Genomic DNA, 27,069 nt, shown 5'->3' with positions numbered 1-27,069 from the left:
ATCAGTTGTAGGAGAATTCAACCGATCACAACATGAGGCTGGCAAAGGAGAGTGTTCCAATGCTTCATCCCATAACTGGCTTAAGAAGCATCGACCTAAACATGCAGTTTGTCTGCATCAAGAAGACTATTGTGATACTTGTGCAGAAATGAAGACAAAGATTTCCTCACAACAGACTACCATAAATCATAAGAAACAATCTTCTGATACCTTGCCCGATGATCTGAAGCACTTGGAAGATGAATTAAGTGGTATGAAACATTCACTAGAGATACATCGTGAAGAAGCCAAAGGAGCACACGACTACTATCAGAAAGTCACTGTACAGTGCGCTGATTAGTGGGAAAGAATTTTAGAGTTTGTTGAGAAGCCTTGCCTTACAGAAACTGAGGATAGGGAATTAGCAACATTGAAGCACAAATTTAACCTTGTTGTAAGTGCAGACTACCAAATAGGAAAGCTAGTTCCTTACTGGGGTGAGTCACCTCAGCCAGGTAGCACCTACTATTTTCAGAAACTCAACCACGATGTGTTTGGCATTGTCAATCATGCCACCAATAAAGCTGCTGTGTACTTGTTTGATGAAAGAATTAGTCCAAAGAATACAGACCATACAGTTTCCTATCTCACTCATTACCTTGCTGGTTTACCAGATATTGTGCGTCGGGTACATTTGTTTTTGGATAATGCTTCTAGCACTAATAAAAACTGTTTTACAATGGCTTGGGCTATGGAAATGATTCAGCAAGGTAAACTAGATTTTATTCGTGTATCATTCATGATTCCAGGTCACACCAAATTTGTTCCTGATTTGTTGTTTTCAAAAATTTCAAAAACATACAATAAAAGTGATGTATTTACTACAGAAGAGCTACAAAAAGTAATCCTTCCTTATGCCGAAGTTATTGTTGATGATGGTAGTATTGTGTCAGACTGGCGAAATAAGCTATCAAAATACTCCAAATTTTCGGGTATTCGTAGCCTCTATGACCTCCTGTTTGTAAAAAATTCAGCAACTGGAAAGGTTGTCAGCAAAGTACGGAAGCTCTGCTATACTGGAAGCTATACCAATTCTACTATACACCTGCAAAGTGATCGAAGTATTGATGAAAATGTGTTATGCACTGAAGATGATACCTACAAGGAAAAAAATTGTACCAAACAAATATCAGCAACCAAACTTGCTAATCTTAAACACATGCACACTACTTTTATTTCAAACAAACGTTGGCTTTCATTTTTATAACTGTATGTACGTATACAATTGTCATCAATTAATGACGTGTGTGTCCTTTCTGTTATGGGCTGAAAAACTATGGGTTCTATACCTCATATCCTTACCATTTTTGGCATGTGAACAGTCAATGCATTGCACAACATGAGTCTAAAGTAAAAGGTTTTTTTTAAGTGTGTCTAAGGTTCCATTTGTACTTGATGCGTTCACAATTGGAAAGGCTATAAGACTCCTAATCACAGATCTGGTCACATATACTTGCAAAGCAGAATGCAAAGTTGTAGACAAAAAAAGGAAAGTTACAAATATTGTAGTTTTCTAAAACTTACAATGAATGCACCATAGACATCTCATGAGTACATCACATGTGTATCATCTAAGGTACATATCATGAGTACTTAAAGTGTGCATCACAATTGTATCATTAAGGTGCACAGCTTGAGTACATCACATGTGTATCACTGAGGTACACATCATGAGTACATCGTTAAGGTACACATTATGAATTGTGTGGTCACAAGTGTATCATTTAGGTGCACATCATGAGTACATCACGTGTGTATCACTAAGGTACACATCATGAGTACTTGAAGTGTGTATCACAAGTGTATCATTAAGGTGCACAGCATGAGTACATCACAAGTGTATTACTAAAGTACACATCATGAGTACTTGAAGTATGTATCATGAATGTATCATTAAGGTGCACATCATGAGTACTTGAAGTGTGTATTACAAGTGTATCATTAAGGTGCACAGCATGAGTACATCACATGCGTATCACTAAGGTGCACATTATGAGTACTTGAAGTGTGTATCACAAGTGTATCATTAAGGTGCACAACATGAGTACATCACATGTGTATCACTAAAGTACACATCATGACTACTTGAAGTGTGTATCACAAGTGTATCATTAAGGTGCACAACATGAGTACATCACATGTGTATCACTAAGGTACACATCATGACTACTTGAAGTGTGTATCACAAGTGTATCATTGAGGTGCACATCATGAGTACATCACATGTGTATCACTAAGGTACACATCATGAGTACTTGAAGTGTGTATCACAAGTGTATCATTAAGGTGCACAGCATGAGTACATCACATGTGTATCACTAGGGTACACATCATGAGTACTTGAAGTGTGTATCACAAGTGTATCATTGAGGTGCACATCATGAGTACATCACATGTGTATCACTAAGGTACACATCATGACTACTTGAAGTGTGTATCACAAGTGTATCATTGAGGTGCACATCATGAGTACATCACATGTGTATCACTAAGGTACACATCATGAGTACTTGAAGTGTGTATCACAAGTGTATCATTAAGGTGCACAGCATGAGTACATCACATGTGTATCACTAGGGTACACATCATGAGTACTTGAAGTGTGTATCACAAGTGTATCATTGAGGTGCACATCATGAGTACATCACATGTGTATCACTAAGGTACACATCATGACTACTTGAAGTGTGTATCACAAGTGTATCATTAAGGTGCACAGCATGAGTACATCACATGTGTATCACTAGGGTACACATCATGAGTACTTGAAGTGTGTATCACAAGTGTATCATTGAGGTGCACATCATGAGTACATCACATGTGTATCACTAAGGTACACATCATGACTACTTGAAGTGTGTATCACAAGTGTATCATTAAGGTGCACAGCATGAGTACATCACATGTGTATCACTACGGTACACATCATGAGCACTTGAAGTGTGTATCACAAGTGTATCATTGAGGTGCACATCATGAGTACATCACATGTGTATCACTACGGTACACATCATGAGTACTTGAAGTGTGTATCACAAGTGTATCATTGAGGTGCACATCATGAGTACATCACATGTGTATCACTAAGGTACACATCATGAGTACTTGAAGTGTATATCACAAGTGTATCACTAAGGTACACATCATGAGTACATCATTAAGGTACACATCATGAATTGTGTGATCACAAGTGCATCATTGAGGTGCACATCATGAGTACATTGCATGTGTACCACTAAGGTACACATCATGAGAACTTGAAGTGTGTATCACAAGTGTATCATTAAGGTGCACATCATGAGTACATCACATGTGTATCACTAAGGTACACATCGTGAGTACTTGAAGTGTGTATCACAAGTGTATCATTAAGGTGCACAGCATAAGTACATCACATGTGTATCACTATGGTACACATCATGAGTACTTGAAGTGTGTATCACAAGTGTATCATTGAGGTGCACATCATGAGTACATCACATGTGTATCACTAAGGTACACATCATGACTACTTGAAGTGTGTATCACAAGTGTATCTCTAAGGTACACATCATGAGTACATCATTAAGGTACACATCATGAATTGTGTGATCACAAGTACATCATTGAGGTGCACATCATGAGTACATCGCATGTGTACCACTAAGGTACACATCATGAGTACTTGAAGTGTGTATTACAAGTGTATCATTAAGATGCACATCATGAGTACATCACATGTGTATCACTAAGGTACACATCGTGAGTACTTGAAGTGTGTATCACAAGTGTATCATTAAGGTTCACATCATAAGTACATCACATGTGTATCACTAAGGTACTCCTCGTAAGTACATGAAGTGTGTATCATTAATGTATGTACAAATCAAGTGTGTGTATCACATGTGTATTCATCAAAAGTCTATGAAAGAAGAGATGTCTACTCTGTCCTGTATGACCACATTTTATCTACAGTGGGACCTTGTTTATCTGAACCTGCTGGGGCCAATCCCTGTTCATAATTGGATAATCTGTGACTTCGAATCATCCATTAGAGTATGTATAAATGCAGTCACTTACTCACTATATACCTGTTAAATGATGGTACTCAATGATACTACTGTAATAAGAGCACTTTGCACTTCAATACAAGTAGATTACCCCACTGTCTGCTGGGGTTTGGTCTGTGGTCACTACCAAACTATCGATTAATTAACCAATGGTTACCACCAAACCATCTTATTACATTCCAATGTCTTTGAATGGCTGCCCTCCAGCTGGCAAGCAGCCCTGGCAGCCCTTTAAGCTGTTTGACTCCCTTTAATACAAGGCTTCTTTGGAATGAATATAAATAAAATGTGGTCATATGGTAACAATCAGCACTTCTAATTAGCTCAATGGACTCTTGTTGATGGAGAAATGCTGTATTAGATTATGGACTCTTGGTATACCATAACAGTACATAAAGTGTATATGTGATCGAATCTGCAAGGAAGGGACCTTTATACCCTTCAGTTTGACTGATTATAACTTCTCATGTATTTGAGCTATTTCAACCCCAATGGGATCAAATGGACATTAGTAATGCCTTAAAGTAAAAGTCGGTTCACGATGGCGTAACACAGTTCTCTCTGCTACAGTTGTTAAAAACTTTTCTTTTATAATGAGCTATAACCTGAGACTGGGAAAGTGGTGTCTATTGGCATGTGTGTCCAAACAGTGCTACCCATGAAGTGAATACTGGCTAAAGTCTTGAATTAAACTTGCTTTACAAGTGATAATGTACCAGTACTGCTGTGTGATAATTACAGTACTGCTGCGTACATGCTATCAGTGCTACCCATGTTACCAGTGCTACCCATGTTACCATGTTACCAGTGCAACCCATGTTACCAATGTTACCAGTGCTACCCATGCTACCAGTGCTACCCATGTTACCAGTGCTACCCATGCTACCAGTGCTATCCATGTTACCAGTGCTACCCATGTTACTAGCGCTACCCATGCTACCAGTGCTACTCATGTTACCAGTGCCACCCCTGTTACCAGTGCAACCCATGCTATACCCATGTTACCAGTGCTACCCATGCTAACAATGCTACCCATGTTACCAGTGCTACCCATGTTACCAGTGCTACCCATGTTACCAGTGCTACCCATGCTACCCATGCTACCAGTGCTACCCATGTTACCAGTGCTACCCATGTTACCATTGCTACCCATGTTACCAGTGCTACCCATGTTACCAGTGCTACCCATGCTACCAGTGCTACCCATGTTACCAGTGCTACCCATGCTACCAGTGCTACCCATGTTACCAGTGCTACCCATGCTACCAGTGCTACCCATGTTACCAGTGCTACCCATGCTACCCATGTTACCAGTGCTACCCATGCTACCCATGTTACCAGTGCTACCCATGCTACCAGTGCTACCCATGTTACCAGTGCTACCCATGCTACCAGTGCTACCCATGTTACCAGTGCTACCCATGCTACCAGTGCTACCCATGTTACCAGTGCTACCCATGCTACCCATGTTACCAGTGCTACCCATGCTACCCATGTTACCAGTGCTACCCATGCTACCAGTGCTACCCATGTTACCAGTGCTACCCATGCTACCAGTGCTACCCATGTTACCAGTGCTACCCATGCTACCAATGTTACCAGTGCTACCCATGCTACCCATGCTACCAGTGCTACCCATGTTACCAGTGCTAACCCTGTTACCAGTACTACCCATGCTACCAGTGCTACCCATGTTACCAGTGCTACCAGTGCTACCCATGTTACCAGTGCTACCCATGCTACCCATGTTACCAGTGCTACCCATGTTACCAGTGCTACCCATGTTACCAGTGCTACCCATGTTACCAGTGCTACCCATGTTACCAGTACTGTAGTATATACTACACAATGATGTAATGATGATGTATTGTAAGGACAAGATACACATAGAACCACCCAACATATAAGCCTGAAATTTTCTTCATTTATTAAGCTATGTTGGTGCTCACTACTGACCAAATTTGAAACCAATAGTTGTTTCCTATCTGAAGTTATGAATTCGCGAAGTTGGTAATTTGGTTGTGTGTGGAAGACCCCTTTTTGTAAATCTGATCACATATAGTGTATATACCTGTATTAGTATATCCATTTCTAAACAATGTTGGGAATACAAGTCTACCATGCATCAACAGTACAATGTGCTGAGGCAATAAAATCATCTCACTCAACTTTTTTTAACAATGCGTCCTTACTTGGGGCTACCTCATTTTAAGAATACATTAGTTTGTAACAATTAACGATTCCCTTCACCCTGAGGCACTATTGATCCTTATCAACTCAATTCTACAAGACATTCGTAGCGCTTCCACCAGATGCTTGTACAATTCATGGTTGAAACCGGATCCAAGCGATATATCTGGGCCACATTTTGTGTGATCTCATCCTCTTTATACAGTATCCAAGTCAATGGATCAAATATGACAATAAATTAATCAAGCTTAATAGTGCTTGATAATGCGTATGGATATAATCTCACATAGCTAGATCACTTTTTCTCAGCACAGTACTTATCAATTAGAAAATGTAAGCGACTTTTCCAAAAATGGTATGGAACTAGGGTTGGGTATTATATTAATAACAATTATTTCTACTGACAGTATCTAATACTGCCACATTACAGAAAGACCATCATACCAATATTGACCATTATGTCTCAATATCATGTATAGCTGTTTCTTAATGCAGTTGTATGCTTACATATGTTAACAATACTATAATGTGCTTGTCAATTATTAGTTTTTGGCCTCCACATGCTAGAAAAAACTGTTTGCACTGCTGCAAAGTCTTCTCGAGTGTACTTGCAATAATTCATTTCGATATTTGAAACAATCAAACTTCATACTTGAAAAGTGTGAAGGAAATCAACCCTACTGGGAATAACTTTATTATTGTAAAATGTGTAGATGAGAATTTGGTGACAACAGGGATCGCACTCAGCCATCAGTACACCGAAACATTTACTGCTACATTTACTACTAGTAAGTCTAAGCCAGCTAGGTGGTGTCAGTGACATATTAAATTAATACCAAACCAGTTAGCAATGTGATTGTCACCAGACCCTATTCATAAATCTATGGTTATAGTGTGTGGTTAGCAGATCAGCAGTACTGACCTGTACCGTACAAGTATAGGTATGACATGCAATACTTTAATGGATTAAACCATAGCATAGACCCTAGGATCTATGATTAAACACACAACAATAGATATATGTCAATTGGGTGTGGTCAGGCTACATCATATCGTGAATCAAATCGCCACTCGAGTCATGGCAATTCATGAGCCGATGATGCATACACTATGTTGCACCACAGATAATACAAGATCCCTATGTTGCACTGTGTATGAAAATTCAGTATTAGAGGGACTCTGACCAGCCAGTGCCTCGGCCAGTGCACTATTAATAGTTCGGGTCACAGCTGGTTTACAACGCAATTTGTGAGTTAACCATACACAAAACTAGTTTTAAAAAATGCCCCTACTATTGGACGCCATGTATATCAGTTTTGGTCGCCAAACGGTGAAGTCCCAGAGTGTGAAGTCCCGGCCACCATCGATGTAATCACATGAGTCAACTTTTGCTTCCCTTTTAAATAATTTAATAGTTTACATCTTAAATACTTATCTAATCCAAAACAGCCAAGCTGTAAAAAACAGCGCGGCCCTCAAAAAGGCTATGGTGAAAAAAGATGTGAAATCCAAGGTGGCGGCCAAGAAATGGCTGTGATGGTAGATTAATGGTAAAAATTTTAATAACGACAATTCAGGTGAATTTTTGTGCCGCTTGGTCTTGGCAAAAAATTCACCTAAATTGCCGTTACTAAAATTTTTACCATTAATCTACCATCACAGCCATTTCTTGGCCGCCACCTTGGATTTCACATCTTTTTTCACCATAGCCTTTTTGAGGGCCGCACTGTTTTTTACAGCTTGGCTGTTTTGGATTAGATTATCATTACCATCACTCCAATACAGACGTTTGAGATGGACTTCATCGCTGAGAACAATAGAGCAACTGAGATCTGACTAAGGAAATGTATAATTGTTTTTCACAAGGATAAGTGTTTGTCCCTAAAAGTATGATGGAGAAGTACCAGGGTTTGTTTGGCTTTTTCTGCAATGATTTTATAGCTATAGTGCTCTGACCATTGGGGGCTTGTCAGTAAAAGTAATACCGAGGTCTTTGCGCAATGTTTTGTTTGGAGAGTTGAAGCTCTTGGCCTGAATTGTAGATGAATAGCTAAATTCAGCTTTGTTGAAAAGAATATTAGTGTCCAGTAATATTCTGACTGGCCTGGGCAGGGTCAGTAGCTAATACTGTATACACGTGCCATCTTTAAATCATATGCGGCTGGGGATAGCTGAGAATGGCAGTCCATCAAGTCCAGTAGCTAAAATAGTGGGGAGAGCTGTCCCATACGCGTATGGGCTGCCCATACATGTATGGGCCCCATATGCGTATGGGCGTCTCATATGCGTATAGGACAAGTGATCTGCCCCATACACGTATGGGATGCCCTATATGCATACGGGGCAAAATACGCATATGGTTCATAACAAGAAGAAAATAAAACGAAGAAATAAAAATGAAATTTTGGCCACTCATATCTTGGAAAAAGCTATGGCGAATTTCTTCAAATTTAGTGTGTGGGGTGGCCTACCTGGTGGGTACTTCTGCAGCAAAACTGGTTCCAATTGGATGAAGGATCACGGAGCTACGAAGGTATGAAAATCGTGTTTTCTTTCTTCCTGTCAATATACTCACAGTGTGGCGCGCCAGCTTCTTGGGCCACAAGACACACCTTGATCCATAGGAACTATAGAGAGTGACTTATTATCTCAAAGTACCCCATGTGGAACCACATGGATATTGGTTTATTTATTATTAAGGCTTTTACAATATATGTAAATTATTGTTCAGGGAAGAAGAGGTTAAACGTTGCTTTGAGGTTGAGCCACTGCACAACCACCGATTCACATTCAGTTCCTATAATAAGCAATCACTTGTACTAGGCAACGTAATATAATCATTACCATTTCCTGCTGCAAACAATCAATAAGCAGGTGTAGAATTTTGATGATTAGCTAGTGCAAATATGCCACTACATGTCGGTAATTTTGCAGTTTAATTTTTCATGCAGTCATATGTACTATAAACAACCAAAGTGACTACACATTATGTCTATTTGTCACCTCCTGACTTTTAAATAGACATGCAACATAGTGACTATAAACAACTAAAGCAAAAAAAATATGCATTCAATGTTTATATAGACACTAGTAACAATACTGCATGGTGCATACAGTAGCAGTGTTTATTCTAGGGCAGTTAGGGGGAACGTTTTCCACCTAAAATCTCAGACTCACCCCCTAAAATAATATTTTGAATGACTATGTATTGGTTTTAAAAAGCACACAAAACTGCAAAAATGTCCCCTCAGACAGTCTAATATGCAAAATTTCCAGGGTAAACTTGCATAGCTGTATTATGCTGCAATCTTAGGATGATTTTTAGAAAAAAATCTGATTAAAAAAAATGCTTTAATTATAGCTACATATGACTCTAACACAGGTAAAGGCATCAGTCAGTCGCTTACTTACTTACTCAGTCAGTCAGTAGAAACTTCCGTCAAATAATTAAAAAAAAAATTCCATAGCAACTTGTCAAAAGCATTTCGGGTCGATCTGAAAGCTTGTTTGGGCTTAGTTTTACCTCACCAATACTGCCTCATCATCGTAAGGGAAATTGAGGCTGGTTTTTGGGTGATATTATTTTGTGGGCCACACCTACTCCTTTGTGGTCCCTACTATACAGTTAATATTGTATTGTATGATTCTTGAAAACACAAGATTTTTAGCAAGGCAACGCCTGCCTTTACGAGGGGATGGAAATGAAAATAATTCAAACTTTAAACAGCTTTTTCTACTGTGATCCAATGATAATACATTTGCAGAGTGGCTTTGTAAACATAAGGATAATTACCTGTCAAAAGATATTCAAAATGCTTTGCTAGGATTAATGGCTAAATGTGTATTAAGTGAAATACCATCCAACATCCAACAGTCCACATTTTATTCTTTAATGGCTGATGAAACGACAGATGCTGGTAACAAAGAGCAACTCGTTGTTGTTTACCATTGGATTGATGATGAATTTGCTGTACATGAATATTTTGTTGGCCTCCGTGAACTAAAAAAGGCAGATTCCCAGTCAATATTTCAAGAGCTTACCTCATCAATGAGTGACTTAAGCCTTGATGTTCACAGAATGCGTGGCCAATGTTATGATGGAGCAAGCATGATGTCTGGAAATAAAAGTGGCATTGTCAAGCTTTTCAGAGATATTGAGTCAAGTGCAATTTATACGCATTGCTATGGCCATGCATTAAATCTTGCTGCTAGCGATACTGTCAAGAGATGCAACTTGATGAAAAACAGATTAGATACAGTTGATGAAATATGCAAACTGGTGAAGTAATCAACAAAAAGAGATGATCTTCTCCAACAAATTAAACAGGAAGTACAAGCTGATATCCCTGGTATACAAGTCTTGTGTCCTACACGATGGACTGTACGTGCTGATTCAATTAAAAGCATACTTGACAACTACAGCTATCTTTTGGAATTGTGGGATGAAGCCTATGAGGAAACAAAAGAAACAGAAGCAAGAGCTTGCATTAAAGGTGGTGTTGCACAAATGACCACTTTTGAGCTTTATTTTGGAGCTTCGTTGGCTCATCTACTGCTACGTCACAGTGACAATTTGAGCCATACTTTGCAGCATAGAGGTATGTCTGCTGCAGCTGGACAACATGTAGCAAAAAGTGTTGTTACAACACTGCAAAGCTTACATAATGATTCTAGATTTTCACTATTTTGGAAATTAGTGAAAATTCAATCACAACCTTTAGATGTTGGAGCTCCGAACTTACCTCGACGCAGAAAGAGACCTGCTCGTTATGAACCTGGCAATGCTGCAGAAGAATTTGCAACTGATCCAGAGGACCATTACAAAAGAATATACTATGTAGCACTAGGCATCAATAACAGACCGTTTTGATCAACCTGGATATGCACTTTATTCAAACTTGGAACAGTTACTTTTAAAGATGAGGACTATGAAGAAGAACTAAAATCTGTATCAGAGTTGTATCAAGCCGATCTGCGCACTGAGGATTTGAAAGCTCAACTGTTGACTTTATCTTCACAAATTTCCAATCCAAACTTTTCTGACATTTTGAATTATTTACAGAAGCTTGATAAGCCTGCTCGTAGTTTATACTGTGAGGTTGTCACTATTGTTAGACTTCTCCTTGTGATGCCAGCTAGCAACGCTACAAGTAAAAGATCATTCAGTGCCTTGAGAAGAATAAAGACCTATTTTAGGACTACTATGACCCAAGAAAGGCTCAACAATTTAATGTTGTGGTCATAGATCTGAGCACCATTGCTACTACGATCACAAGGGCGGATCCAGACTTTGGGGGTTCCACTCTGGAATTGCAATTTCAGTCTAGCTGTGAGTCAAAGACCAAAAAAAAAGGTCATTACCTGCTGACTACAGCTGTCCCTCACCAGTTAGGTTTATTTATAGCTACATAGATGGTTTGGTACACTGCTCCTCTATAGAATACTGTGACTGCTCTATTAGAGTATCTCAAGTGAGAGACTTTCAAAAAGGGGGTTCCATGGAAGCCTTTGAATCCACCTGGATCTGCCCCTGGATCAAAGGTAAGCTATACACGCTATTACAGGCTTATTTGCTTCCAATTTTGGCACGGTACATACTTTAATAAGCCATACAGGAACTTACTAGTTCACAAGTTACACCATAACTAGCTGTGCTACAACAAAAAACTAAACAAACTAGTATTTTAAAAAACTGTTAATTTAAAATGAAGTTGGGATCTTTGCAATAAAAGGTAGTGAAACAAGAGATGAATGATGGTATCACAGCATAGCTTGATGGGAAAGTCCCTACTTTGGTACATTAGCTATAATTTTGCTCAATGTCAAAGTAGGGTCTTTCCCACTGAGCTATGCTGTAATACCATCATTCATCTCTTGTTTCACTACTTTTTATTATATAGATCCCTACTTCATTTTTAAATTAACAATTTAAAAAAAAATACTAGTTTAATTATGGGTATTGCACAGTCTCACTCAGTGGCTTTTATTCTTATTCCTGAAAGGACTTTCCAATCATTTCATAAGTTTGGTTTCTCTTTATACAGTATATACATAATGTTTACTTTGATTCTTTTCAAACCACCAAAGGGCACTCCTATGATGGTTGGTCTTTCTACAAACTGCTTTTCAAATCATTCCTTGATATGGTTTACTCTATAGGCATGACAGTGATTCAATGTTTTTAATGCAAATAATTGGTTACAACTCCAAAAGTTCTTATTAGATATTCACCATACACCAAAATAGCACGGTTTTTGCAGTGTGTGAAAAAACAAAGAAGATTATTCTATGTCTTCCTTTTTCTTCTTTGCTGAACTAGAATTAGAAAACAAATGAAGACAAAGGCCAAAAATATAGTTATATAGTATGTCAGGAATGGCTGGGGAAAAATTTGTATGTGGACTGCTCTACCAGGTGGGAACCTCCACCATAAATTTTGTTCTATGAGGATAAGGAATCATGTTCCATACAGATAAGAGATCACAGAGCTATGTATGTATGTGCATTTTTTTCTCTCTGGGTCAATGTACACACACTGGAGAATTGTAGCAAACTTGATAAGTGAATTCATCTTTATACACTGTTTACCTGTGCCAACTTTCAAGGAAATCAAGTTACATGTTTCTGATTTATAAGAAATTTACAGTAACTAAATGTACTAAAAGAAGAAACATCTTTAAGAAAAAGAAATAAATTTAAAAATGGTAATTTTACTATAGCAAAATCCATCATAATTATTAGTGTGGCCTGCCCTACCTGTTGGGTACGTATGTGCTTTGAAGAAGGGACTACGGAATAATGCATGCATAAAAAGTATATTCTTCTTCTTCCTATTGATGTATGCATGGTGCGGCACTCCAGTTTCTTGGCCACACAACACACTACCATATATCATGATTCAAGACTCACTTATAAGCATTTGAACAGCCACTTCAGCAGCACTTTCCTTTACCTCTTCTTCAACAAGTCTAATAGCTCCAGTGTATGGTGTCTCTGCTATGGTGACTGTACAGTAAAATCCACCACCATCTTCTGTTGGTAGTATTGTGTAGTCGGGATCACTAAGTTGATGTTTTTGGCAGTATTTCTGTAGTTTAGCAGTCGATGAGTTTGCTATAGTTGATTGTAACATTACTGAGGCATCTATTGACACTTCTGGCCACAATGGCTGCAATATATGATGTTGAAAGTTCACTGTTGGACTGCTCCTTTCTGTATGAATACAAATACAATACCATAAAACCAATACATATGCTACCTTGTAACCTGTCATTTGCACTGATAGAGTTTATACATATGCTTGGACATATAGACATTAGAATACACATACAGGTAAAGCATAAGAAATTATAATGGTCTGCAGAATAGGTAAAGAGTTAGTACAAGAATCATGAAAATGTGTCAGAGAAAGGTTCATTAAGGTAAGACACTTTCCTAGCTCGACCACCTACATTTGCAAATCTTTTCTTTTCTTTGGTTTTTTCACATTGTCATACTGAAAAAATGCTACAATTTCTATGTAATTTTAAAACATATTACATCAACTGTGATCACTATGATTTGTATAAATTTAATGAGGTGCTGAGTAAAAACTATTATCACGTACCTAATGCACAAATTACAAGAAATTTGCACACCTTAACAATCTATCACCTTATTACATAAGTGAAACCCAAATCCAGTAAAATATGTAGGAGTTATATAATGAAAGCTAAGAAGATGGTCAGATTAAAACAAAGTGCTCTATCAGAACAATTAGTCATGTTCATGTTCTGGAAGAGAACATTGAAAAAAAACATTCAAACCATCACCAATAATCCTCAATTGTATTGCACCTATAGAAGAGTAAAAACAATTTGTACACTTGATATTTAATAAAAATAAGAGGGATTCAAAGCTAGTTACAGTTGGTTTTAGGACTTGTATTAATAGCACAGATGGTATAACTAAGTTATCTGGTAAAGAAATGTATGCAGCTTTCAAATAAATAGTTAGCATTTATGTATAGTCATTCACATCTGGATCATTTTGATGTAACAATCATTATAATTATTACCTATCAAATTACCTGGAAATGAATCAGCCAAAATGTTCACAGTCTCTGTCAACTTGTTAACAAACTGTGGAGCTTCAAATGAAGGAAGAGAACTGTACAGTTTCTTCATTCTATTGTTGACATCATTTAAAAGCATTGTGACATCTTTACTTTGTGTACAAATCTTGTCTGTTAGGAGTTCTATCCACAAACTACCAGAATGTAGTTCTTTGTATGGTAGTATTGAACAAGCAACCAGAATGTTGTCTGTTTTAGGTCGAGAACCAGGACTCAACAATATTTCAGGTGTAAGTCTTGATGGCTCTAAATCTCTTAACAATGAGTTTTGACATAAATTAAAGAAAAACAATTTGGGATGCTTCAAAGAAGTAAAAAAGTGTACAATTTCTGCTCCACAAATCATGTTCCTTCCATTTTGTGTACGCAGTTGTAAATGTGTACTGTTATCTTCTCTATAATAATAATGATGTCTCTTACCAGGTGCTCCATAACCAGAAAATACAAACACAAATTTCATGCAAGAAGGAGATGATAATAAAGTTGCAATGTGATAAATAATCCTAGTCAACTCATTCCTATTCATATTTTTACAGTGACAAACAGTATATCCTAGCTTGGTGAATGTTACAAGCATTTTTTCAGCATCTCTGTGGGTTCCACTGAGTTTAAGTAGTCCAGCTTTATTGTTGTCATAATCATTTGAAACAATAACAGCCACTCTAATTTTTGATGTTGATAAATGCAGTAACTGCATTGATAGTTGCTTCAATGGGTCCTGTTTGTAAACTAGTGAAAACATAAAAATGGATTTACAATGCTTATATGCAATTTACAGAATTTACTATAGATGTACTTATAGAACTTTGTGTGGGCGAGATCAAAGGAAAAAGTGTACTTTAAATTTCATAAAGTACACTCCCAGCCGGCCAACTGCTTCATCGACCACAAAGAGTGCTTTATTGCACCACAAAGAGTGCTTTATTCGTTCAATAAAGCACTCTTTGCGGTGCAATAAAACACTCTTTGTGGGCAATAAAGCACAGTTGCCCACGTGCCTTAGTGTAGGCTAATAGCCTATGGGGCCCGCGCCAGTACGAGTAATCACCCTAGCCGGTGAAGGCTGATAGCCTCGCCGAGTGATCAATCACCCCAGCCAATACGAGTTCCACCACTGGATTGCTTTTATAGACATACGTAAATGCTTCGATGATGGGTGGGAGAAGGTAACGTTGCTGTTACGTTTGTTAATGTAAATGGACAAGTCCTGGAGATATCACGGAAATACTTCACCATGTGACTCGCAATAGAATCGATTGTGGGTTGCGAGCAAAACCTGCCAAAAGACGCGATGAACGTCTACTATGCCAAACTATGGTGAAATACGCGTGAGTTACTTTGTTAAACTAGTTTGTGTGCGTTCAGGCTGCTAATAGTTCGTGCAACGCTTGTTAATTACGAGTCCTAGTATATGGTGAAGCTACACAACTAGAAAGTTCCATAAATCATTTAAAGCATAGCCTTGCTCGTGCTATATGAAAAATAAAGTACTCGGCGCTTGGCCTCGATGCTAATAAAGCACTCGGCTTCGCCTCGTGCTTTATTAGCATCTTGGCCGCGCGCCTCATACTTTATTTTTCATATAGCACTCGCGGCTATGCTTTAACATATACGTATATACATAGTACATAAGAAATGTTCATTCATCACACCACAGCAATCAACTTGTCAATCAATAATAACATCATTTACTGAGAATTAGATTGACAATTGGTAGAGACCAACAATTGGCTGGCTTTATCATAATCAGATGAGTTGGGGTCAGCATACTAGTATTACTGCATAATCAGCTACAGCACTATGGAAGGCTACTATCAAAGGTATATTAAAATGTGCACTAAGCTACCAAGGTCATTGACTAATGTGGACCTAAGGATTTTAAAATGGAGGCATAACAGTTTGAAGCAATAAATATGGCAGTTGCAGACCTTAATTAGCTTAACAATTTAAATGGTTTTGTTATTATATGGCTGGTTAATCAAAATGTCCACTATTTTATTGTTTACTGTGATTTGTTTAGTCACAACAATGACAATGTGACTACAAAAGGCTAGGCTTGTAGAGGTAACACCTATACACAATACAAAACAGGTACTATACATACACGAAACAGTTACAAAGGAAAAGCTAAGAACCATACAAATACGAACTTAAACCCACTACGATTAGATATTGAGAGAACAGAATAATAAGGTATGCAATTCCAATAAAACACACTGTATACAAAAAAAAACTTAAAACATTACATCACAGTAATAATGGTTTTGTCAAAAAAGCATGAGCAGCTTCACAGACAAGACAGCATATAATGAAGAAGAAACTAATTAAGGATATAGCTGTGTTAGAAGCAGTTGTACAAACACATCCAGTACAAGGTGCATGCATGGGAGCTCAATAAAGCACACAGCCGGATATTATTGTGCATTCTTTTGGATAATGACACCAACAATACATGTAAAATAAGTACTATCACAAGATTTTAGTATATTATTATTATATTTATTGTTAATCAGCAGGACCCTCCAGGGGTATAATGCTGATGTGCAATTACATGTGTACAATTTCAATTAGTTACTTAACTATATAAGTATAATACAGGTATAAGTACGTAATACACCAATAAAACAATACGATAGTGCTGTTTAAGTAGGGATCACCCCGAAAACGACACAAGCCGCCTAAAATGATACCTTTAAAATCATCCTAGAGACATCTTATGCCACGAAAATCACCTTTACGGAATAATATTAGTCCATCTAACATGAAATACAGCATTAACAACAAGAAAACACTTACAAGTAACTGGAAATAGAATTTTTTTTAAATCTCCAAAACTTGAAATTTTGTCTCACTCACTCACTCACTGACTACAGTTGCAAGCCTAGAGCCCAAACGAAGCAGTGCGTGGTCACCATTTTACACCACAACAACAAACTCACCTGTGGGATGTGCCTTTTGGGGTTCCGATGAGTGTACGCCCTGTGTGCCTTGTCTTTCCTTTTATCTTCAATCAGGTTGGTTGTCTTCCACTTCAAGTATTGAAACCATATCGAGGCACTAATGTTTCGTATCAACACTTTTCTCTGTAGACAACACAAATTATTTCAGAAAGCGCCTATGCTGCTGAGAGAGCGGGGCACTTATAATTTCAAGTGTTGCACATGAAGGACGGCAACATCAGGTGAATGATGAGGAAGTGATTGGATAGTACTCGAGTGGAAATTGTATTACTTCATCCTGTTAGTCGAGACTAAGTTCCAGACAACTGAAAGGGCCTGTTCGTTTGAACAACTTCCAGCCCAGGTGAATAGAAACCAGACCATCATACTGAGACGGGTCATAGATCTGAGCACCACTGCTACTACGATCACAGGGGCAGATCCAGACTTTGGGGGTTCCACTCTGGAATTGCAATTTCAGCCTAGCTGTGAGTCAAAGACCAAAAAAAAAGGTCATTACCTGCTGACTACAGCTGCCCTCACCAGCTAGGTTTATTTATAGCTACATAGATGGCTTGGTACACTGCTCCTCTATAGAATACTGTGACTGCTCTATTAGAGTATCTCAAGTGAGAGACTTTCAAAAAGGGGGTTCCATGGAACCATTTGAATCCACCTGGATCTGCCCCTGGATCAAAGGTAAGCTATACACGCTATTACGGGCTTATGTGCTTCCAATTTTGGCACAGTACGTACTTTAATAAGCCGTACAGGAACTTACTAGTTCACAAGTTACACCATAACTAGCTGTGCTACAACAAAAAACTAAACAAACTAGTATTTAAAAAAAATTGTTAATTTAAAAATGAAGTTGGGATCTTTGCAATAAAAGGTAGTGAAACAAGAGATGAATGATGATATCACAGCATAGCTCGATGGGAAAGTCCCTACTTTGGTACATTAGCTATAATTTTGCTCAATGTCAAAGTAGGGACTTTCCCACCGAGCTATGCTGTAATACCATCATTCATCTCTTGTTTCACTACTTTTTATTATATAGATCCCTACTTCATTTTTAAATTAACAATTTTTTTAAAAATACTAGTTTAATTATGGGTATCGCACAGTCTCACTCAGTGGCTTTTAATCTTATTCCTGAAAGGACTTTCCAATCATTTCATAAGTTTGGTTTCTCTTTATACAGTATATACATAATGTTTACTTTGATTCTTTTCAAACCACCAAAGGGCACTCCTATGATGGTTGATCTTTCTACAAACTGCTTTTCAAATCATTCCTTGATATGGTTTACTCTATAGGCATGACAATGATTCAATGTTTTTAACGCAAATAATTGGTTACAACTCCAAAAGTTCTTATAAGATATTCACCATACACCATAATAGCACAATTGTTGCAGTGTGCGAAAAAACAAAGAAGATTATTCTGTCTTCCTTTTTCTTCTTTGCTGAACTAGAATTAGAAAACAAATGAAGACAAAGGCCAAAAATATAGTTGTATAGTATGTCAGGAATGGCTGGGGAAAAATTTGTATGTGGACTGCTCTACCAGGTGGGAACCTCTACCATAAATTTTGTTCTATAAGGATAAGGGATCATGTTCCATACAGATAAGGGATCACAGAGCTATGTATGTATGTGCATTTTTTTCTCTCTGGGTCAATGTACACACACTGGAGAATTGTCGCAAACTTGATAAGTAAATCCATCTTTATACACCGTTTACCTGTGCCAACGTTCAAGGAAATCAAGTTCCATGTTAAGAAATTTACAGTAACTAAATGTACTAAAAGAAGAAACATCTTTAAGAAAAAGAAATAAATTTAAAAATGGTAATTTTACCATAGAAAAATCCACAATAATTATTAGTGTGGCCTGCCCTACCTGTTGGGCACATATGTGCTTTGAAGAAGGGACTACGGAATAATGCATGCATAAAAAATGTATATTCTTCTTCCTGTTGATGTATGCATGGTGTGGCACTCCAGTTTCTTGGCCACACAACACACTACCGTATATCATAATTCAAGACTCACTTATAAGCATTTGAACAGCCACTTCAATAGCACTTTCCTTTGCCTCTTCTTCAACAAGTCTAATAGCTCCAGTGTATGGTGTCTCTGCTATGGTGACTGTACAGTAAAATCCACCACCATCTTTTGTTGGTAGTACTGTGTAGTTGGGATCACTAAATTGATGTTTTTGGCAGTATTCCTGTAGTTTAGCAGTCGATGAGTTTGCTATAGTTGATTGTGGCACTACTGATGTATCTATTGACACTTCTGGCCACAATGGCTGCATTGTAGGATGTTGAAACTTCACTGTTGGATTGCTCCTTTCTGTATGAATACAAATACAATACTATTTTCAAGTCATAAAACCAATACATACACTACCTTGTAACCTGCCATTTGCACTGATAGAGTTTATACATATGCTTGGACAAATAGACATTAGAATGCATACAGGTAAAGCATAATAAATTATAATGGTCTGCAGAATAGGTAAAGAGTTAGTACAAGAATCATGAAAATGTGACAGACAAAAGTTCATTAAGGTAAGACACTTTCCTAGCTCGACCACCTACATTTGCAAATCTTTTCTTTTCTTTGGTTTTTTCACATTGTCATACTGAAAAAATGCTATAATTGCTATGTAATATTAAAACGTATTAAATCAACTGTGATCACTATGATTTGTACAAATTTAATGAGGTGCTGAGTAAACATTATTATCATGTACTTATTGGACCAACTACAAGAAATTGCCCACGTCAACAATCTATCACCTTATTACATAAGTGAAACCCAAATCCAGTAAAATATGTAGGAGTTATATAATGAAAGCTAAGAAGATGGTCAGATTAAAACAAAGTGCTCTATCAGAACAGTCAGTCATGTTCATGTACTGGAAGAGAACATTGAAAAAATACATTCAAACCATCACCAATAATCCTCAATTGTATTGCACCTATAGAATAGTAAAAACAATTTGTACACTTGATATTTGATAAAAATAAGAGGGATTCAAAGCTAGTTACAGTTGGTTTTAGGACTTGTATTAATAGCACAGATGGTATAACTAAGTTATCTGGTAAAGACATGTATGCAGCTGTCAAATAAATAGTTAGCATTTATGTATAGTCATTCACATCAGGATCATTTTGATGTAACAATCATTATAATTAATTATTACATATCAAATTACCTGGAAATGAATCAGCCAAAATGTTCACAGTCTCTGTCAACTTGTTAACAAGCTGTGGAGCTTCAAATGAAGGAAGAGAACTGTACAGTTTCTTCATTCTATTGTTGACATCATTTAAAAGCATTGTGACATCTTTACTTTGTGTACAAATCTTGTCTGTTAGGAGTTCTATCCACAAACTACCAGAATGTAGTTCTTTGTATGGTAGTATTGAACAAGCAACCAGAATGTTGTCTGTTTTAGGTTGAGAACCAGGACTCAACAATATTTCAGGTGTAAGTCTAGATGGCTCTAAACCTCTTAACAATGAGTTTTGACATAAATTAAAGAAAAACAATTTGGGATGCTTGAAAGAAGTAACAAAGTCTACAATTTTTGCCCCACTAATCATGTTCTCTCCATCTTGTGTATACAGTTGTAAGTGTGCACTGTTATCTTCTCTATAATAATGATGATGTCTCTTACCAGATGCTCCATAACCACAAAATACAAACACAAATTTCATGTAAGAAGGAGATGATAATAAATCTGCAATGTGCTTAACAATGTCAGTCAACTCATTCCATCTCATATTTTTACAGTGAAAAACTGCATATCCTAGCTTGGTGAATGTTGCAAGCATTTTTTCAGCATCTCTGTGGGTTCCACTGAGTTTAAGTATTCCAGATTCGTTGTTGTCATAATCATTTGAAACAACAACAGCTACTCCAATTTTTGATGTTGATAATGATAACTGCATTGATAGTTGCTTCAATGGATCCTTTATGTAAACTAGTGAAAACATAAAAATGGATTTACAATGCTTATATGCAATTTACAAAGTTTACTATAGGTGTACGTATATACATAGTACATAACAAATGTTCATTCATCACACCACAGCAAAATCACCTTATAATAAACACCATTTACTGACAATTGGATTGACAATTGGTAGAGACCAACAATTGGCTGGTTTTATCATAATCAGATGAGTTAGGGTCAGCATACTAGTATTACTGCATAATCAGCTACAGCACTGTGGAAGGCTACTATCAAAGGTATATTAAAATGTGCACTAAGCTACCAAGGTCATTGACTCATGTGGACCTAAGGATTTTAAAATGGAGGTATAACAGTGTGAAGCAATAAATATGGCAGTTGCAGACCTTAATTAGCTTAACAATTTAAATGGTTTTGTTATTATATGGCTGGTTAATCAAAATGTCCACTATTTTATTGTTTACTGTGATTTGTTTAGTCACAACAATGACAATGTGACTACAAAAGGCTAGGCTTGTAGAGGTAACACCTATACACAATACAAAACAGGTACTATACATACACGAAACAGTTACAAAGGAAAAGCTAAGAACCATACAAATACGAACATAAACCCACTACGATTAGATACTGAGAGAACAGAATAATAAGGTATGCAATTCCAATAAAACACACTGTATACAAAAAATAACTTAAAACGTTACATCACAGTAATAATGGTTTTGTAAAAAAAAACTTGAGCAGCTTCACAGACAAGACAGCATATAATGAAGAAGAAACTAATTAAGGATATAGTTGTGTTAGAAGCAGTTGTACAAACACATCCAGTACAAGATGCATGCATGGCAGTTCAAGTACACAGCCGGATATTATTGTGCATTCTTTTAAATAACAACACCAACAATACATGTAAAATAAGTACTATCACAAGATGTTAGTACAGGTATAAGTACGTAATACACAAATAAAACAATACGGTAGTGCTGTTTAAGTAGGGATCCCCCCAAAAATGACACAAGCCGCCTAAAATGCCACCTTTAAAATCATCCTAGAGACATCTTACGCCATGAAAATCACCTTTACAGAATAATATTAGTCCATCTAACATGAAATACAGCATTAAAAACAAGGAAACACTTACCAGTAACTGGAAATAGGATTTTTTTTTAAATCGCCAAAACTTGAAATTTTGTCTCACTCACTCACTCACTCACTGACCACAGTTGCAAGCCTAGAGCCCAAACGAAGCAGTGCGTGGTCACCATTTTATGTCACAACAACAAACTCACCCGTGGGATGTGCTTTTTGGGGTTCCGATGAGTGTACGCCCTGTGCACCTTGTCTTTCCTTTTATCTTCAATCAGGTTGGTTGTCTTCTACTTCAAGTACTGAAACCATACCGAGGCGCTAATGTTTCTTATCAACACTTTTCTCTGCAGACAACACAAATTATTTCAGAAAGCGCCTATGCTGCTGAGAGAGCCGGGCGCTTATAATTTCAAGTGTTGCACATGAAGGCTGCATGGGCTGCTGAGTTGTCACTTCTACTTTTGCCAATGCCTGGACTGCAATCGACAAAGAGATTTGTTACTTAATAGATGGACTGATACTCAACGGCTTGTTCCTCTGAACACACTGACTCAGCCACTCAGTGCCAAATGGCAAGATCAGGTGAATGATGAGGAGAGTGATTGGATAGTACTCGAGTGGAATTTGTATTACTTCATCCTGTTAGTCGAGACTAAGTTCCAGACAACTGAAAGGGCCTGTTCGTTTGAACAACTTCCAGCCCAGGTGAATAGAAACCAGACCATCATACTGAGACAGGTCATAGATCTGAGCACCACTGCTACTACGATCACAGGGGTGGATCCAGACTTTGGGGGTCCCACTCTGGAATTACAATTTCAGCCTAGTTGTGAGTCAAAGACCAAAAAAAAAAGGTCATTACCTGCTGACTACAGCTGCCCCTCACCAGCTAGGTTTATTTATAGCTACATAGATGACTTGGTACACTGCTCCTCTATAGAATACTGTGGCTCTATTAGAGTATCTCGAGTGAGAGACTTTCAAAAAGGGGGTTCCATGGAACCCTTTGAACCCACCTGGATCTGCCCCTGGATCAAAGGTGCACGCTATTACGGGCTTATGTGCTTCCAACATTGGCACAGTACGTACTTTAATAAGCCGTACAGGAACTTACTAGTTCATAAGTTACACCGTAACTAGCTGTGCTAGTTACACCATAACTAGCTGTGCTACAACAAAAAAAACTAAACAAACTAGTATTTTAAAAAATGGTTAATTTAAAAATGAAGCTGGGATCTTTGCAATAAAAGGTAGTGAAACAAGAGATGAATGGTGGTATCACAGCATAGCTCGATGGGAAAGTCCCTACTTTGGTACATTAGCTATAATTTTGCTCAATGTCAAAGGAGGGACTTTCCCACCGAGCTATGCTGTAATACCATCATTCATCTCTTGTTTCACTACTTTTTATTATATAGATCCCTACTTCATTTTTAAATTAACAATTTAAAAAAAAAAAAAGTTTAATTATGGGTATTGCACAGTCTCACTCAGTGGCTTTTAATCTTATTCCTGAAAGGACTTTCCAATCATTTCACAAGTTTGGTTTCTCTTTATACAGTATATACATAATGTTTACTTTGATTCTTTTTCAAACCACCAAAGGGCACTCCTATGATGGTTGATCTTTCTAAAAACTGCTTTTCATGAATTCATCTTTATACACCGTTTACCTGTGCCAACTTTCAAGGAAATCAAGTTACATGTTTATGATTTATAAGAAATTTACAGTAACTAAATGTACTAAAAGAAGAAACATCTTTAAGAAAAAGAAATAAATTTAAAAATGGTAATTTTACTATAGCAAAATCCATCATAATTATTAGTGTGGCCTGCCCTACCTGTTGGGTACGTATGTGCTTTGAAGAAGGGACTACGGAATAATGCATGCATAAAAAGTATATTCTTCTTCTTCCTGTTGATGTATGCATGGTGCGGCACTCCAGTTTCTTGGCCACACAACACACTACCATATATCATGATTTAAGACTCACTTATAAGCATTTGAACAGCCACTTCAGTAGCACTTTCCTTTGCCTCTTCTTCAACAAGTCTAATAGCTCCAGTGTATGGTGTCTCTGCTATGGTGACTGTACAGTAAAATCCACCACCATCTTCTGTTGGTAGTACAGTGTAGTCGGGATCACTAAGTTGATGTTTTTGGCAGTATTTCTGTAGTTTAGTAGTCGATGAGTTTGCTATAGTTGATTGTGACATTACTGATGCATCTATTGACACTTCTGGCCACAATGGCTGCATTATATGATGTTGAAACTTCACTGTTGTACTGCTCCTTTCTGTATGAATACAAACACAATACCATAAAACCAATATATACGCTAGCTTGTAACCTGTCATTTGCACTGATAGAGTTTATACATATGCTTGGACAAATAGACATTAGAATGCATACAAGTAAGGCATAATAAATTATAATGGTCTGCAGAATAGGTAAAGAGTTAGTACAAGAATCATGCAAATGTGACAGAGAAAACTTCATTAAGGTAAGACTCTTTCCCAGCTCGACCACCTACATTTGCAAATCCTTTCTTTTCTTTGGTTTTTTCACATTGTCATACTGAAAAAATGCTACAATTGCTATGTAATTTTAAAACATATATACATCAATTGTGATCACTATGATTTGTACAAATTTAATGAGGTGCTGAGTAAAAATTATTACCATGTACCTAATGGACCAACTACAAGAAATCTGCACACCTTAACAATCTATCACTTATTTACATAAGTGAAATTGAAATCCAGTAAAATATGTAGGAGTTATGTAATGAAAGCTAAGAAGATGGTCAGATTAAAACAAAGTGCTCTATCAGAACAATAAGTCATGTTCATGTACTGGAATAGAACATTCAACAAAACAATTTTGAACAAAAATAATTAATTTTGCAAATCATCACCAATAATCTTCAATTGTATTGCACCTATAGAATAGTAAAAATAATTTGTACACTTGATATTTGATAAAAATAAGAGAGATTCAAAGCTAGTTACAGTTGGTTTTAGGACTTGTATAGCACAGATGGTATAAAAAAGTTATCTGGTAAAGAAATGTATGCAGCTTTCAAATAAATATTTAGCATTTATGTACAGTCATTCACATCTGGATCATTTTGATGTAACAATCATCATAAATATTACCTATCAAATTACTTGGAAATGAATCAGCCAAAATGTTTACAGTCTCTGTCAACTTGTTAACAAACTGTGGAGCTTCAAATGAAGGAAGAGAACTGTACAGTTTCTTCATTCTATCATTGACATCATTTAAAAGCATTGTAACATCTTTACTTTCTGTACGAATCTTGTCTGCTAGGAGATCTATCCACAAACTACCAGAATGTAGTTCTTTGTATGAACAAGCAAACAGAATGTTGTCTGTTTTAGGTTGAGAACCAGGACTCAACAATATTTTAGGTGTAAGTCTTGATGGCTCTAAATCTCTTAACACTGAGTTTTGACATAAATTTTAAAAAAACAATTTCGGATGCTTGAAAGAAGTAAAAACGTCTACAATTTCTGCTCCACTAATCATGTCCTCTCCATCTTGTGTATACAGTTGTAAATGTGCACTGTTATCTTCTCTATAATGATAATAACGATGTTGCCTCTTACCAGGTGCTCCATAACCAGAAAATACAAACACTAATTTCATACAAGAAAGAGATGATAGTAAAGCTGCAATGCGTTTAACAATGTCAGTCAACTCATTCCTTCTCATATTTTTACAGTGACAAACTGCATATCCTAGCTTGGCAAATGTTACAAGCATTTTTTCAGCATCTCTGTGGGTTCCACTGAGTTTAAGCAGTCCAGATTTGTTGTTGTCATAATCATTTGAAACAACAACAGCCACTCCAATTTTTGATGTTGATAATGATAACTGCATTAACAGCTGTTTCAATGCATATGGTTGTTGATCTATGGTGTAAATAAATAAAATGGGTATAGAATGTAATTTCAAGTATTCACTATGGCAAATGTAAGTGAATGCCAAAGTATGACCTGCTAAGCAAAAACCGGCCATTTTCGCATATTCCTCGAATTTTATTTTACTGTTATCTATAGTAACAAAGGAGTGGACAGCCAAAGTTTCTGTCTTTTGTGATGAATAGTCTTATAGGCTAAACAGTTGGAACAGGTATAAACTTGATTTGCACAGCGACAACATAGCAAATAAATTACAGGTGCTTATTTAATCATGACTTAGACAAGCTACCAGATAGGGTTTGGCTCAGTCTGTTCACCATAAACCGGCACATCAATCAAGGTATAGTGTTTTCCCTGTACGTCTCTGTGTGGACAAAAGAAGAAGGCCATTTCAACAATGAAATGACAATGATAAACTTTATTTCTACAGCACTGTAAGTAAGTGCCCATAACTCATGTACTGTATGATGTAAAAATACGAAACAAAGATATTCTCACTTCCCATGAACAGGAAAATCGATTTGAGCTTTGTTTCAGCACATGCTGAAGTGATTAAAACAAATTTATTATGCAGCACACATATTTTACCCATTTTACTTCAATATGTTTTTATAGCAAGATAGAATTTTGCAAAAATAGCTGGGTTTTGCTCAGCTGGTCAAAATAATGAATCACACCACAACAAAAGTGACAAAGTTATAATTATGCCAATA

General features: G+C 37.0%; 1 protein-coding gene across 1 annotated transcript in view; it reads right to left on the bottom strand.

Annotated features, from left to right (window-relative positions):
- The window catches only part of LOC136237945 (uncharacterized), a 168,816-nt gene that overhangs the window by 26,913 nt on the left and 114,834 nt on the right, over positions 1–27,069 (bottom strand). Inside the window, exons 11-14 of the mRNA XM_066028232.1 lie at positions 20,558–21,328; positions 19,387–19,689; positions 14,347–15,120; positions 13,188–13,490 (exon numbers count right to left, since the gene is read on the bottom strand). Of these exons, the coding sequence (XP_065884304.1) occupies positions 13,188–13,490; positions 14,347–15,120; positions 19,387–19,689; positions 20,558–21,328 (2,151 nt within the window). The remainder of the gene's footprint in view (positions 1–13,187; positions 13,491–14,346; positions 15,121–19,386; positions 19,690–20,557; positions 21,329–27,069) is intronic.

Source organism: Dysidea avara, chromosome 11, assembly GCF_963678975.1.
Source record: "Dysidea avara chromosome 11, odDysAvar1.4, whole genome shotgun sequence".
NCBI lineage: Eukaryota > Metazoa > Porifera > Demospongiae > Dictyoceratida > Dysideidae > Dysidea > Dysidea avara.
This window is presented reverse-complemented; position numbering and strand designations above follow the sequence as displayed.